At 31.3% G+C, this 14,190-nt stretch overlaps 1 protein-coding gene across 5 annotated transcripts in view; it reads left to right on the plus strand.

Moving 5' to 3' along the window:
* The window catches only part of IP3K1 (inositol-trisphosphate 3-kinase-like protein), a 31,238-nt gene extending 17,320 nt beyond the window's left edge, over nucleotides 1-13,918 (plus strand). For 2 of the 5 annotated variants that reach the window (XM_034326564.2, XM_034326565.2), the window contains 4 exons: nucleotides 11,408-11,692; nucleotides 12,008-12,216; nucleotides 12,441-12,912; nucleotides 13,020-13,918. In XM_034326564.2, coding sequence (XP_034182455.1) covers nucleotides 11,408-11,692; nucleotides 12,008-12,216; nucleotides 12,441-12,912; nucleotides 13,020-13,226 — 1,173 coding nt within the window. In that variant the 3' untranslated portion in view covers nucleotides 13,227-13,918. Of the gene's footprint in view, nucleotides 1-6,715; nucleotides 7,968-11,407; nucleotides 11,693-12,007; nucleotides 12,217-12,440; nucleotides 12,913-13,019 lie in introns of those variants that run through there. The other 3 variants (XM_076688014.1, XM_076688015.1, XM_034326566.2) reach the window with 2 other exon arrangements.
* The last annotated feature ends 272 nt before the right edge of the window (nucleotides 13,919-14,190 follow it).

Raw genomic sequence — 14,190 nt, forward strand, 5'->3', positions numbered from 1 at the left:
AAAAAAAAAAGTATCGGTTGTTGTTGAACACAATAATAGATTACAATTATGCAATCCTTTATTACGATAATTTTCTTCGTTATTGTAAAACTTTGAATAACGCGTCGACAGTAATTACTCTGATGTAATTATCATCATTTGCTAACGATACAAATTGGTATAATTATTTGCTAATGATACAAATTGATATCATTTTGTTAATAATACAAATTTGAAGTACTTAATTCTCTATTATTCAATCGATTGAAGAGATTCCAATTTTTCATAGGAAAAAATATTTTTACAAAGTTTTCAAGTATTTCTACAAAGAATTTTGTACTTTATTTCAAATAGTTCTCTATTTCATAATTCTTGCATAAATGAATCGTATGCAACATTAGATATCCCTTCAGAAAGGCCTTAATTTGCTTGCTGATGTTTAAACAGAGATTTATAATTAGTATTTGAATGCTGACCGGTTAATACTAGGAGCATTCGTATTCGTATCCGTGAATATAGTATAAAATAATTCCTATGACGTGAAAGATACGCTTCGTGTAGTTCAGTGTAATCGAACTAGACAATTACCGTATCTACAGGCTGATTAAAAAAGTAAATTTTAATTTATAATTACACCGGTTTAATCCTATTCCTGTGTTTTTCATAATATTTATAAATAAGATCTAAACGCATATCTTGTATTTAAGTTGAATTGAGTGTAGCCTTATCAAAATTTCTCGCTAGTCTTGTAATCAGAATGATAATAAGTTTTTCTCTAGAAATTTTACCATAGATTAGGGGATCATCGATCAAATTCCAACAAGAAATTTATCGATATAATTATCTGCCTAAATTGAACGAAAATCGATCATTTAGTAGACGCAAAATATGCTTCGATTTATATCTTTATCTTTTCACAATATGAACATATCTTCAGAGAAATCAAGGTACATAGTTTTAGATACGTAATCAACGACGTCAATCAAGGAGAATGTAGAATATAACTCCAATGACCATACATTACCACATCCTTTAAAATATTCTACTTATTATTCCTTGCAGTCTCCCGAACATATGCAGTTTAGTCTCTTTTTTCGAATTCTTAATTTCTTTCACAAAGAATATTTTATTCATAATATATGTATGCCTCTGAATATGAATATTAAAACGATATTCATAAATATATATCTTCTTCTTCCTTTTTTTTTTTTTAATTATGAATATTATAGTAAATCGATACCGGTTCTATGTGATTTGGTTTTGTTTTTGAATAATCAATTTACTTATTAAATCGATATCTTGTACACTTTTTTTTTAAAAAGTGAAAATGATTATACTTTTATTCTTAAAATATATGTATCAAGAGTTGTTAAATCATAGCTGTGTGCAGAGCTTAAAGAATACTTTTACCGTGATATTTTCATAACTAATAAAACAATTAAGAATTTTAGACGACACATGGCAGCGCTAATCAGTGTCCTAATATTAGAGTTATCAGAGTTAAAGGTCGTTTTGTATCAGTCCATTGCTCGTTATTCACGATAATGACACGTTTCTATAGAATGCAAATATCGTGATTATAATTAATGATACGAGCTGGCCAAAAATAAATCGAGTCCATTCGAAATCCATCCACGTGGTCGACAATCGAATTTCGTTTATCCTCGCGCAGCGGGTATAAATTACTTCCGGTTCGTGTATAATCAATTTAACGGCGAGCACACGTTTTCAAAAATATACCATGTTTTTCTTAGAAATAATATTTTCTCGGTGGAACATTGTTTATTTTTTTCTTCGAGTAACCTCTTTGTTTTTAAAACTTGTTTGTCTCGTAAATTCGTCCAAAAGATAAAATTGTTTGACTTTGCAATTTTAGAACAAATGTGCTGTGAATAAAGATTAACAGCTAGAAAACAAAATTCATAAAATAAATTTTAATTGGGAATTGAGATGTAGGAGATAATTGTTGCATTGAACGCGTTAAATGTGGTGCAACTGATATTCAGATGGAAACAATTATTTATTTTCAATCATTTTTGAATACATTTACCTACGGATTTTACGATGTTTTCGAATGAATTTACATAATAATACGTGCAAGTAGAATGCGTCAGTTATTAATATTAACAAATGTAATTCTGTGCTCGTTTAATCTCGCATTAAAATTCTAGCGTCAGTTCACCAGCAACGAGTCCATAAATTTTCTATTACAAACAACGTTATTAAAATTAAAAAAAAGAAAAAATATGATATCAGTATATCTTCCAAATCAGAACAAAAAATAACGTAGAGATATGCAAATTATGAAATACATTTCTATTTGCAGAATATTAAAATCTAGCTTAGGATGTCAATTATTGCATGGTACATCTTAATCTTTCTTTTTTTTCTTTTTTTTTTTCTTTTTTTTACTTCATTAAATAGCTGGGTTTTTAAACTCGTAACATAAACCGTTTTAAATCACCATGAATTAAATCGACCTCTTTCAAAGACACGATATTAACGCGTCATTACTGCATCCTGATACAAGATTGAGAAATAGCTAGAGGCATAGTGTGACACAGTTTTTAGTATAGATATGCTTGTTGCTGCTGCTAAAATAGGATTTGTGGGGCATACAGTGGGTCACGATAATATTTCATCATTCATAGCCGAAAACTTTACTAAATAAAATGTACGAGTCAAATGAATTATTTCAAATAAAATCCTTATGCAGTCATCCTCATTAGATCTTGAGCTTTTAATTAATACAGGGTAATGTATATAATTATTCATCCCTATATAATAATTGACCCTTTTCCTAAAAAAAAAGAAAATATACTATAAAGCGATTTAGTGTAAAATTTAGAAAATGAAAATAATATGAAGTACAAAATTAAATTGGAGTTGTGACTTTCTCCATGGTCCGCCGAAAAGGGTCAATCATTGCAGGTATAGGTTGTGTCATGCTATTTAGGAATACTTTTATCATCAAATCATGCTAGACTTTAGATGTTCCAAATTTCAAAATACGATATGCAATAATCTTATAAAAAAAGATTGTATTATAATCTTATCTATACAAAGATTATAATAAAATGATTAAATACTGATTTAAGGTGTTAAGTGTTTCATAATAGCTATGTTGAATGATATATTGATCTTATCTTCCATAATTATATATCAGCGAATATATAATTATGGTTACACGTTTTTTTGTGGGGATTATCAGTGTTCTGAAAAGTTCAGTATAATTTACATATCCTGTTTAATTCGCACAGCGATAAGTATCGGGAAGCTTCAAAATATGTTTGTTATATGGATAATACAGAATTGGATAGGATTGATTTGAAATTAAAATGAGAAAGGACGCGAAATAACATTTCACCGTACGATCGTTCTGAATGAATCTTATCTAGAAACTATTTAAATATCAGTCTATTCAAACTAACAGTAGTTGTACGTAATAGAATCATCCAAGTACATTCGCGAACAAATAAAGCTTTCTCAGGAAAAATGGTAGATTTTCCCTAAATTGTAGGGAACAGTTTTCGCAACAACAAAAAAATTAATAAAATACCACATCGATTACATAAGTATCTTCGTAAATTCTCTGAAATTCTTCGAAAACGATCATCAATAAGGAACCAAACAAAAAGAATTATTTTGGAGACCAATGATCTCCTGAGACACTGGTAGACTATTAAAAAACTGGTCTCACGTGGTCCATGGGTCACTCGTTCAACAGGAAGATGGAATAGCAATGAGATGAAAGTATCCTTGTGAAAATCTCAATGATCGAAAGTGTTGAAAAATGTCGGTTCCTTTCGAAAACAAGTAAACACATAGATTTCAAAAAAGAAAAAAATTAAACAAGATTCTAATCGAAACATCTATTTCAGACTAAAAGCTTTCAATTAAGGATCATTTTGGGTAAACATCATTGACGTATCTAGGATCCTTGTCTGAGGTGATCGGAATCCCCTAACTTAAACTCTTACCTGTTTATGTGTAATCAAATTTCACATCAATTATAAATTGATTAATGTTATTTTTACTTATTCCAATAATTTTTGGTAGGGTAATTAGTCTACCTGTTGGGTTGTCCAGGTCCACTCTGACCCCCTACCTATTTACGTCAATGGTAAACACACGAACGATTGTTTTTCATCGAGCTATTTATGTTAATTAAGCAGTAATTAGATACGTAGAGGCGCGTAGATTGCTGAGTATTTTTAGTACGACCTTCTACTGCTTAGCGATTTAACTGTTTATAAACACCGATGATGGTAATCATTTCTATGTCCGAGTGCGTGTCTGTAAATGAATTTGCTCTGAGAAACATTAATTTATCCAGAGGAATTTTAATTCATTAGGAAAATGATGGATCTTCGAATATTTTAAATTCTTAATACTTCTGGATGCTTTGCGATAAACTTTGTAACATTTGGAAATGTTTACACTAAGCAAGAAAAATAATCGACGATAAACACAGCGTGGAAAGGTAATTTATCAGTGATCTTAAGATTAAATGATGATCCTCTAAGAAGTGAAGTGGGAAGATATTAAATAATGTTGATTAGATATCTGGTGTTGCTATTTAAATTGAAAGAATATTATTTAAGATAGTAAGGTAGTGATTAGATTTTTAATTATTTTTTAACACTTCAAGTGTTTGCTATAATTTTAATTATTCAGATTGGGATCGTTTCAAATTAATATAACTTAAAAATAATAAAATCGAGTCAGCTTATCAATTCTACATTTTATTTCATTTAAGTGACTATATCAGGGTGTTGACAGGAATTGCGATTGTGTAATTTATTAAGTAATTATTATCCACATGTTGCATTGCAGTTGTTAGTAATTTTATCTGCAGATATCGAACACCTTTTAAACTTCATTATTTCCTTCATTAAAAGCTACACATGCGCTTTATGTTTACTAATAACAGATACCTTATCAATTTCACTAATTATTTCATGTCGAAAATTATTTATTGAAAATTTTCAATAATTGAAATAGGAACTAATCACGTTACGAGTGATTAAATTATAAAATAAATCATTCATACTGCTTTAATCGCTTAATTTAAGTAGGTGATTCAAACATTTTCTTTTCAAACTGACGATAAATTGTGTTTTGATAATTATTCATTTGAAGTTCGATGCTCGTACAGATAATACTTTCATTGATAAACAAGTGGTTTTTTCTTCGATTACATAACGTAGTAGCATCAATCACGAGTACAAACATTAATGCGCCGCGTGGGTGTGTGATATGAATGAGAAAATTGAATAAAATATCGTATAAAAATGATGTTTCGTATGAAAATCACGTGAGTGTTTATGATTCATAAGATTCTATGAATTCTCAATTTAAAAAGGACACAAAACATTGAATTTTCTTCTGGAAAAAAAAGAACTTTCAATTTTCACTTCTGCCTACTGTTATAAAATCAAATGAAATTATAAATGTTTAGAAGCTTTTTCAATGAATAATAAATTTTAATGTGTTGACGTTGTACTGTAGAAAAAGAAAATGAAAAAGAGTGTAAACAAGTGATAAAATTACTTTCGATCGACGATAATATAAAATCAGGCTTGATTTATAAATTGTTTTTTTCCTGTGGGGTCACGTTTACAGGGGATCATTGGTCGACATTTTAGAACCCTCATTTGCTTAAAACGACAACAAGCTGTGTATACTCGTATGCGTGTATGCATCATGCAATTGACGTCGTTCTGGCATTTAATTTCCGTATCGTTTGAATTTGGAAAGCTAACTTTCTATCGTCTTTTCTGTAAGTGAAATTTACACATTTTGAATACCATGAGAGACACCACGAATTCGATGCATATAACCACAGGAAATTTTTCGATAATGAAATTTTTCTTGTGCAAGATTGCAGATGTTTCTGAAAAGAAACCAAAGAATACCGAAAGTATCGTGCTACGAAAGATTACGTAAAGGATAATAAAGAAGTATAATTCCATGTAAATTACACGATGACGGAAATTAGACACTGCCGCCGAATGAATGCTTTTAACATCAATAAAGCACAATTGTTGAAAGCTATTATAACATAGAAAATCTTACGGATAAATTGTAAATTTAATTGTAAATGTCTTCTTGCTTGGAATGTTTATATATTATTGTTGAGAATTTTTCATTTCAGTCTTTACAATCAGTAATTATTTCCTTGTTATAAGAGTCACATTTTATTGCCTGTCCAAAATAAAGATATGTGCGGATCTAATATATTCACAGCTGATTAATTAATTTCATAGCAGTAGTTAATTGGAAAATATGCATATGACGGATGATTATTTTTTTTTCATTTTAAACACCTGATCGAGTTTATTCTTTATCCATTTCTATCTTTAAACAATTTTCCATTTGAACAAGTCTTGCAAATGACTCCACTCGTTTTATTACCACACATTCGAATATTAATTTTATTAACTAATCAGAACTTATCACACTATGGCATACGATTATCATGTTATTTGTCTTACTATCTGTTCGAATGTGAGAGTCATGTTTAGTGTAATAAACTTCAGCTGTTTCAATTTTTATGATCTTGTTTTCCACGGTATGAAAACTCAGACGTCATTTCTTTATTTTTTAATAAATAATCAAGTTCTTATACGAAGAAATGAATAGTCAATAATGATATGATTTTATAAGTACATTAACATCTTCGATTTTGTATTAATTAAAAGTTTGCTGTAAATTAGCGCTCAGAATAAATTATATCACTACCATAAATTAAAGCAAACATTTAACAGTCGTGATGAAAAATTTAAATGCAAATTACTACCATATAAAAATCAATTTTCATCTCCATAAATACAATACAATTTCCATCCACGCCTGAGTAGTTTCAAACTCCACCTTAACAATGCAAAACAACCACGAATTATCCATCGCTCCTCTGCATACAAATCGTCGCTAACCCTTGCTTACTCGACGTTGACGTTGCTTGTTTCGCATATGCGATTCGTCGAGGTGTGAAATAAAAAAAAAGGCTCGTCTCCTCTGTGATTCATGACCGACGAAAATTAGCGAACGATACTGTGAAAAACGTGATTCAACAACCGAGCTTCCTTCGTGTAACATATAATATATGTACTTCGGGTGTTCAACAAGTTTTTAGAAAACTTTATTCAAAGTAATAATACATTTAACAATTTATAGAAAATTTTTGTCTCGTTCCAACTGCTACTTAAATTTGGAACATCTTGGATACGAATCGAGTTTTTTCACTTTAAATATAGAAATCATTTCTGAAGCTTTCGCAAACACCCCGTGTAATTGATGCCGTTGCTGAGCAAACAAGAAGCCATGCTCGCATTTTTATCAAAGCATTGACGCACGCGAGCTGTGGTCATTGTCATTGGACGATGATATTCAATCTGGATGAAAATTTTGTCGTTCGTTTTATCGTGAACAATGCGAATTTCTCGTCAGGAACACAGTTAAGGTAGTTTATTGTACTTTGACAAGAATTAAATAAATAAAAAATATTCTTGATCTTCGAATCCATTAATCACCCAGTGGTGTGAATTGGGATTTGACATTTTTCAAACAACAGTGACAATATTTTTTATTTGAAGTTTCCTCAGAAATCGATTGATAATGTTTGAATTAATCCAGCACCTTAATGTCTCATCGGTCACCAAAGGATTGATTGGAAAATTAATTAAAGTGTTTTCGTTTTATATTGCGATAAATAGAGAAAAATGTAATGATTATGAAAGGAAAACAATTTTTCCCCTTGAAATTACTTATCGAACGGGATGCACAGTGGATCTGTCTTATCTCCTGGCGCTCGTTGTTAAACGTGAAAACTGGAACGGTGCTCGATTGAAACTTATCTGTAACAATGCAATCTGAATACACCAGTGACGTCAATGCTCTGTAAAATATGACTCTACTTGCAAAGTGAGTAAGTTACACGCTTCTTTTTCCTTCTGCCTGCTGTGTGTCCGAAGGCTGTGGCAGACGTGCGTATACATTGTTGTTTTAATCGTGTTGAACAAAGAAATTTTCTGCTTTTCGCTGTTATTTATGTTCTTTTTCGTAGTACTATGGTATTTTTCCAGTATTTTCCTGCAATAGTACAAAAATCCAATTGGAATAAATTAATTTATTCTCTATATGTACAGAACATGCGTTCAGATTTTTATAAATGCTCGATCCAATTAGAGTAAATTAATTTAGTTATTAACCCTCGGACGATGGACCATGGAGAGAGCCCCAATTCAAATTTCATTCTATATTTCATATTATTATCATTTTTTAAATTTTACATTGGTCCCTTAAAAATTATTAAATAGTTATAAATAGCCTTTTATTAAATAGTTATAAAAAAGTTAAATAGGAGAATGCACAAATTAATACACAAAAGAGAGCACAGTCTAAAGGTGAAACTTGGAGAAAACTTTCACTGACGTCCGAAGTGCAAACTGACTACTTTCCTTTTGTTCTTAATATAAATATTCGTATCGTTACAAATAATGAAATATTAAATAATAAATTACATAAATTGTACAGTAGAAAAGAATTCTCATTACCAGTTATCTATGTACAGCATAAAATCACACTGGAAAAAACCGAAGGTTCAAATAGACAGAAACGTACTCCGTTATATGTAGAATGCGAACATTCAGCCTTCTGTTTTTGCGCAGTTATACGGTCTCGTCTAGTCTGCGATTGTTGCAATTATCGTTATGACAATACTTCTTGCGACACCGATTCCTCGTAGCCATATACAACCACGTTGTTGTATACCATGATTGAACAATAGCAAAAGTATCACCTGTAATTGCTTATGGAGTGATTCACTTTGATTTATCTCGAATACGTAGACATATATGATATTAGACAATCAGAGTGATAGTGAAAATGAAAAATTGTCCGTGTTGAAACCTCTTTCGTACCATTTTGGTGATGCTACTCCAAATATTATTCTTTCCTGTTTAATTAACACCTGAACGGCGGAGTCTGGGTCAATCGTGACCCAATTGATATTAACTTAAAGATAACTGTATATCTTTTAAACGAAAGACTTTGATATATCGGAAGTATAATTTTAAAAGAACATTGTAAATTTCGGCCTCTCTCCATGGTCCGCCGTTCTAGGGTTAATTATTCGCATCTACATATATAATTTGTGGCGCTGTTCACCGACGACCCTCATGGCATTCACGTATGAAATTTTTCCTTATGAATACTAACCGTCAAGACGAAATCGCGAGCTTGATTTCGCGATGTCCTCACGTTCGGACCTTGTCGAGTGGATTAAAATGAACGGCGTATCGCAAAATCAAATTCCACGCCAAACCACCTGCTTGATCGCCATCGAAGCACGCTTACCTGCGATAATAACGTGCCCATAATAATAATAACGACTTTATTTTCGAATACGATGACCATTATCGTTCGTACGACACGGTACTTTTAGATTCCTGAAATATTTCTTGGGATCTAGAAATCATTTTATACAAAAACAAGATTTAATATAAAATATATCAATCAGAGATAGATTTAAAGTATGTATCTTTAATATGTGGAGGACGATGAACCCGTGCTTGGAGTAATTTATTTAAATTCTTAATTCGATGTCTTCTATCTTTATGATATACATTATATCTGGGAGCTTAATTGACATTTTTGGTACAATATATTTGTGAGACAAGCGTGACCCAATATTATAATGTAAAAGGTTGAAAGCATGGGTGATTTCTTATTTACGTAAAATATCTTGGATGCTTTGTAAACCGACACGAAACTGCAGGATGTTTTTTTCGTCTGTGACCTAGAAGGTTTTCTTTTACCAAGTACAATAGCCTGCTGCATAAAATCTGTCCAGAATAATTGCTGCAATCGCATTGGAAAATTTACTCAATTTTCCGACAAGAGAAAGATGTCTAAAGGATTTCAAAATATTACCGTTTAACATAATAAAAAGAAAACAGGAATATGGAATTGAATAATTTTTTATTTAAAATTATAAATACAATATCATATTTTAAAAAAAGGTCACAATTTTTGAAATTATTAATAGCCTCCAAAAACTAAAAAAGTTGATTAAATTTAAATGAACACTTTTTAAATCAATTTATTACAGATTATTTCTTCAGGACAAAAAATGTGTGAATTTATCTTCTTTAGTGGTACGTTTTAGCATGTAATAAATTGATTTGTAGTACAGAACTACTGGAAAAAAGATGATAAATTATTCAATTTCTAAATTAATACACGAATGTGTGTTTAATAATAATTTATAACAAAATCAGTAGTCCTTAATCCGCGATTATTCAGTTCAATGTTTTAGCTATCTCCAGAGCAATGGTTAAAGATCAGAAGTTCAGCTGATGTAACTTAACCTAAAAACCAAACGAAATATTTCGTCTCCCGAAGACACACCATTCTGATAAACTCTAAAATTTTAAATAAAGTAACATATATTATAATCTGCTTAAATATTTCTACAAATAAACTCTATTGATTGTGTAATATTTCAAAAAACACGTGCTCCTCCTGCACAATGTTCGCTTAATGCCTCTAGCATTCACATATGCAAACGTTATGCGCTTCGTACTGTCAATTGACCTAATCATGGCTGTTCTCTCCCAATACTTAATCCAAGGAACGCACGTGATACATTTATAATCGGATTAAAGTGTAACTGTGATACATCAATTAGCACGAGTCGCTCGCGGCTCACTAAACTCAATTAAATGATTCTTATCAATTTATTGCATGCGCTGGACCACGTGCGCGCATGCGCACTTTGTTCTTAGCGTACTATCCTCGCTTTTGATTGGCTGACGTAAAATGCACTCGAGTTAATTCATGCATTCAGTTCGATTACGAAACGCATAAGTTACGGAACAGCCACTTGGAAAAAACGAAAGAAGAAATCTCTTGATCTCGTGAAAAAGATACTTATTTTCATCAGCATTTCTTGCGGTTTTCATTGCTACTTTGACATAGTACTAGTCAGTTACATTAATGAATGATGTATCACATCTTTCTTCTAGCCATGTTAATTGTAGTATTCTTTTATTTTTAAAAGCATAGCACTCATTAATGTATCTATAATATAAATATTGTATTATTTTATATTTCCTAAATCTACCGAGACAAAAGTAGGCTTATCGTTAATTTTTTCTCATTTAATTAAATGAGAATTCCCAATATTGAAAAACAAAGGTTAAGATGTTAGAAACCAATGACACACCATATGCGTCCTTTAAAGAAACCCATGTTAATTACTAGTCAAACTGTATACAAGAAATAAAATTATACTAAGGTAATAAATAACAATGGAAAAAAGTATAATAAAACTAAGTTTTATTTATTATAATCGAATTCTTAATTACAAAAGAAAAGGAGGTCCTTGTTGGATTGAATTCTTAGTAGTCTCCTTTGGTTACAGCCTTCGAGCAAGGAGCAAACGAGACCTACCCATAATTCCAATCATAAGGAACATCGAAGACAGAAGGATGCTTCGGCAAGCAGCACCTATAGTGCCTTTCGTCAGTGGCGAAGGAGCACATCCATGGGCTCGAATCGATCCAACAGTGTTGGATCTAGTTCCACCAGGGCTCTTGCCAAACTTCCCAATGATTCAGCAACGATACAGAAGATGGAACAGTTCCCTTTGGTTCTCTCCGACGCAACTATGCCAGACGAGGACCTCTCGTTAAAATTTCTAGCATTGGTACTGGTCTTTTAAAAATGTCCTTCCTCTTTGTAATCATATGTATACTCTCTTGTAATAATAAAGACATTTTTGTTATTCGTTTTGAAATTAAATATTTATGAGTAAATTGGTATTTATTATTTAAACAACTGATTGGCGCCTTTGAAATACATTATAATGTAACAAAAAATTTACATATATAGAAATTTATATCTAATAAATATTGTATTCTTTTCTTTAATTCCAAAATAAATTGTTGTCCAAATTTTGATAAATTTTAATTTAAATATTTCAAATTTCTTATATCTAACGTCTCTGTATTTTTGTTTTCAGAATGCCTTGGATTTAACAGCACCAGCCAGTGATGTTCTGCTAAAGAACAGATTAAAATCCTGGTTCCAGTTGTCGGGACACCCGGACGGTTTCGCTCCGGCTGGACCCGGCACTGTTTGGAAGAGAAAAACAGGGGGAGCAGAAAATACTGAAAGGATCGTTTACGAAGCCCTCAGCAAAGACAAAGACCTTCGGGACTGCATACCAAGGTAAATGAAAGATAAAACAGAGTAATTTGATTAAAATTATTTCTTCTACCAATTAGTTAATCATTTCTATAAACAATTTATTAAGCTACTTTATATCAAATTATTGGGTTATTAAATCTTCAGTTTGGAAATGTAAAATTTCTATGACGATTTCATGACATAAAAGTATCTCCAAATAGCACATATGCCAATATATGTGCCTAAAGCTTCCATTATATTTATAGATACTACCGAGAAGTGGATTACAAAGGGGAGACATTCATCGAACTGCAGGATTTACTCTTCGGCTTTAACGATCCACACGTGATGGATATCAAGATGGGTACAAGAACGTTCCTAGAATCCGAAGTGTCAAAGACGATCGCGAGACCGGATCTCTACCAGAAAATGATCGCTGTTGATCCAAACGCGCCGACGAAGCAGGAACACGAACAACGTGCTGTGACAAAATTGCGGTACATGCAGTTCCGTGAACAACAGAGCTCGACCTGTAGTCATGGATTCAGGATCGAGGCAATGAAGTTACCTGGTGCACCACCGATTACCGATTTGAAGAAAGTAAAATCCCATCAGGAAGTTCTTGACACCATGAAGCTGTTCTTGGGAACGCGCGAAACCACCCGCGTGAAACTATTCGCACGGCTGAAGAGTCTCCGCGCCAAAATTGAGGCATCTGAATATTTCAAAACTCACGAAGTACGTTTATTTTTATTTTGTAACTTAAATAACATTGTAATTTAATAAATAGAAATAGTATTTGATCTTTAAATATCTACTTATCATATATGTAACTTAATTTTCAGATAATTGGCAGCAGTATCTTCATGATCTATGACAACGACAAAGTTGGCGTTTGGTTGATTGATTTCGCCAAGACGCAGTCGTTACCAAATGGCCAGAGGGTGACCCACAGAGAGCCATGGGAACAAGGCAACCACGAGGAGGGATTCCTCTTTGGTCTGGACAATCTTATTTCAACGATAGAGGAAGTGAATCTTTCAAAGGCGTAGTTTTTACGACAGTTTCTATTAACGAATCCACTTTTGTAAATATTTCATTTTGGTCTCATAACAATCATTTCTATTTATACTGATAGACTAGAGAAAGAATATTTAATCTTCTTCTTTCATCTAGACAAATACCTTCATTTCATTTTACAAGTATGTTTATAGTATATTTAAAGTTATGTAATATTGACTTTTATTTGGCTTAGTATTTCTCAAATTTCTGTGTATTGTCCTGATTCTCTCGTAAAATATTTAAAACAGTGAGACTGCATTATATATACAAATTATTTGAAATAGTTTTTTGATACACAATGATATTTAAGGTATTTGGAGTGGAAGACTGCTTGCTACTGCATTTTTTCTAGGAAATATTTAAGCCCATCGTGAATTTTCTAAATAACGCTATACGATATTTTTAGCATACGTACAAAGTTTACATTGATGTACAAATATATTGTAATTTGTTAGGCGTGATCTTTAACAATTATTTATGAAGACAAGATAGGTTGTAAGATCTTCGTATATTTTTAATAAAATACTCGTTATTATAATTATAATTAGAAATATCGTTGTATCTCTAACTCGTAATTAATGAATTACTTTTTAACTGCCAAGAGTCTAATTACACTGTCTAAAAATGTTTCGATATCCATCGGCCTTAGTTTTTAAAGAAAGTAAATTTTTTTATTTTTAAATAAACTTAAATTCGAATGAAACTCTATAAGAAGTACATGGTGGAAATCGGAATAATTTGTTATTGGACAGTACTATCAATAGAAATATTTATATTAAAATGATTTTGTTTAAAGTGTATAAATTATATAAAATGAATTTTTTTTATAGTATCTATCAATGTAATTTGCGCCAATATTTGCTTTTTGTTATATGCTCTAAGGTATTAAATGAGAGACAAATAATAATGTAAAATGTTTTATTCAACAATATATACAAACACTTAAAAAACTAT

The sequence above is a fragment of the Osmia lignaria genome, chromosome 3 (assembly GCF_051020975.1).
Source record: "Osmia lignaria lignaria isolate PbOS001 chromosome 3, iyOsmLign1, whole genome shotgun sequence".
NCBI classification, from domain to species: domain Eukaryota; kingdom Metazoa; phylum Arthropoda; class Insecta; order Hymenoptera; family Megachilidae; genus Osmia; species Osmia lignaria.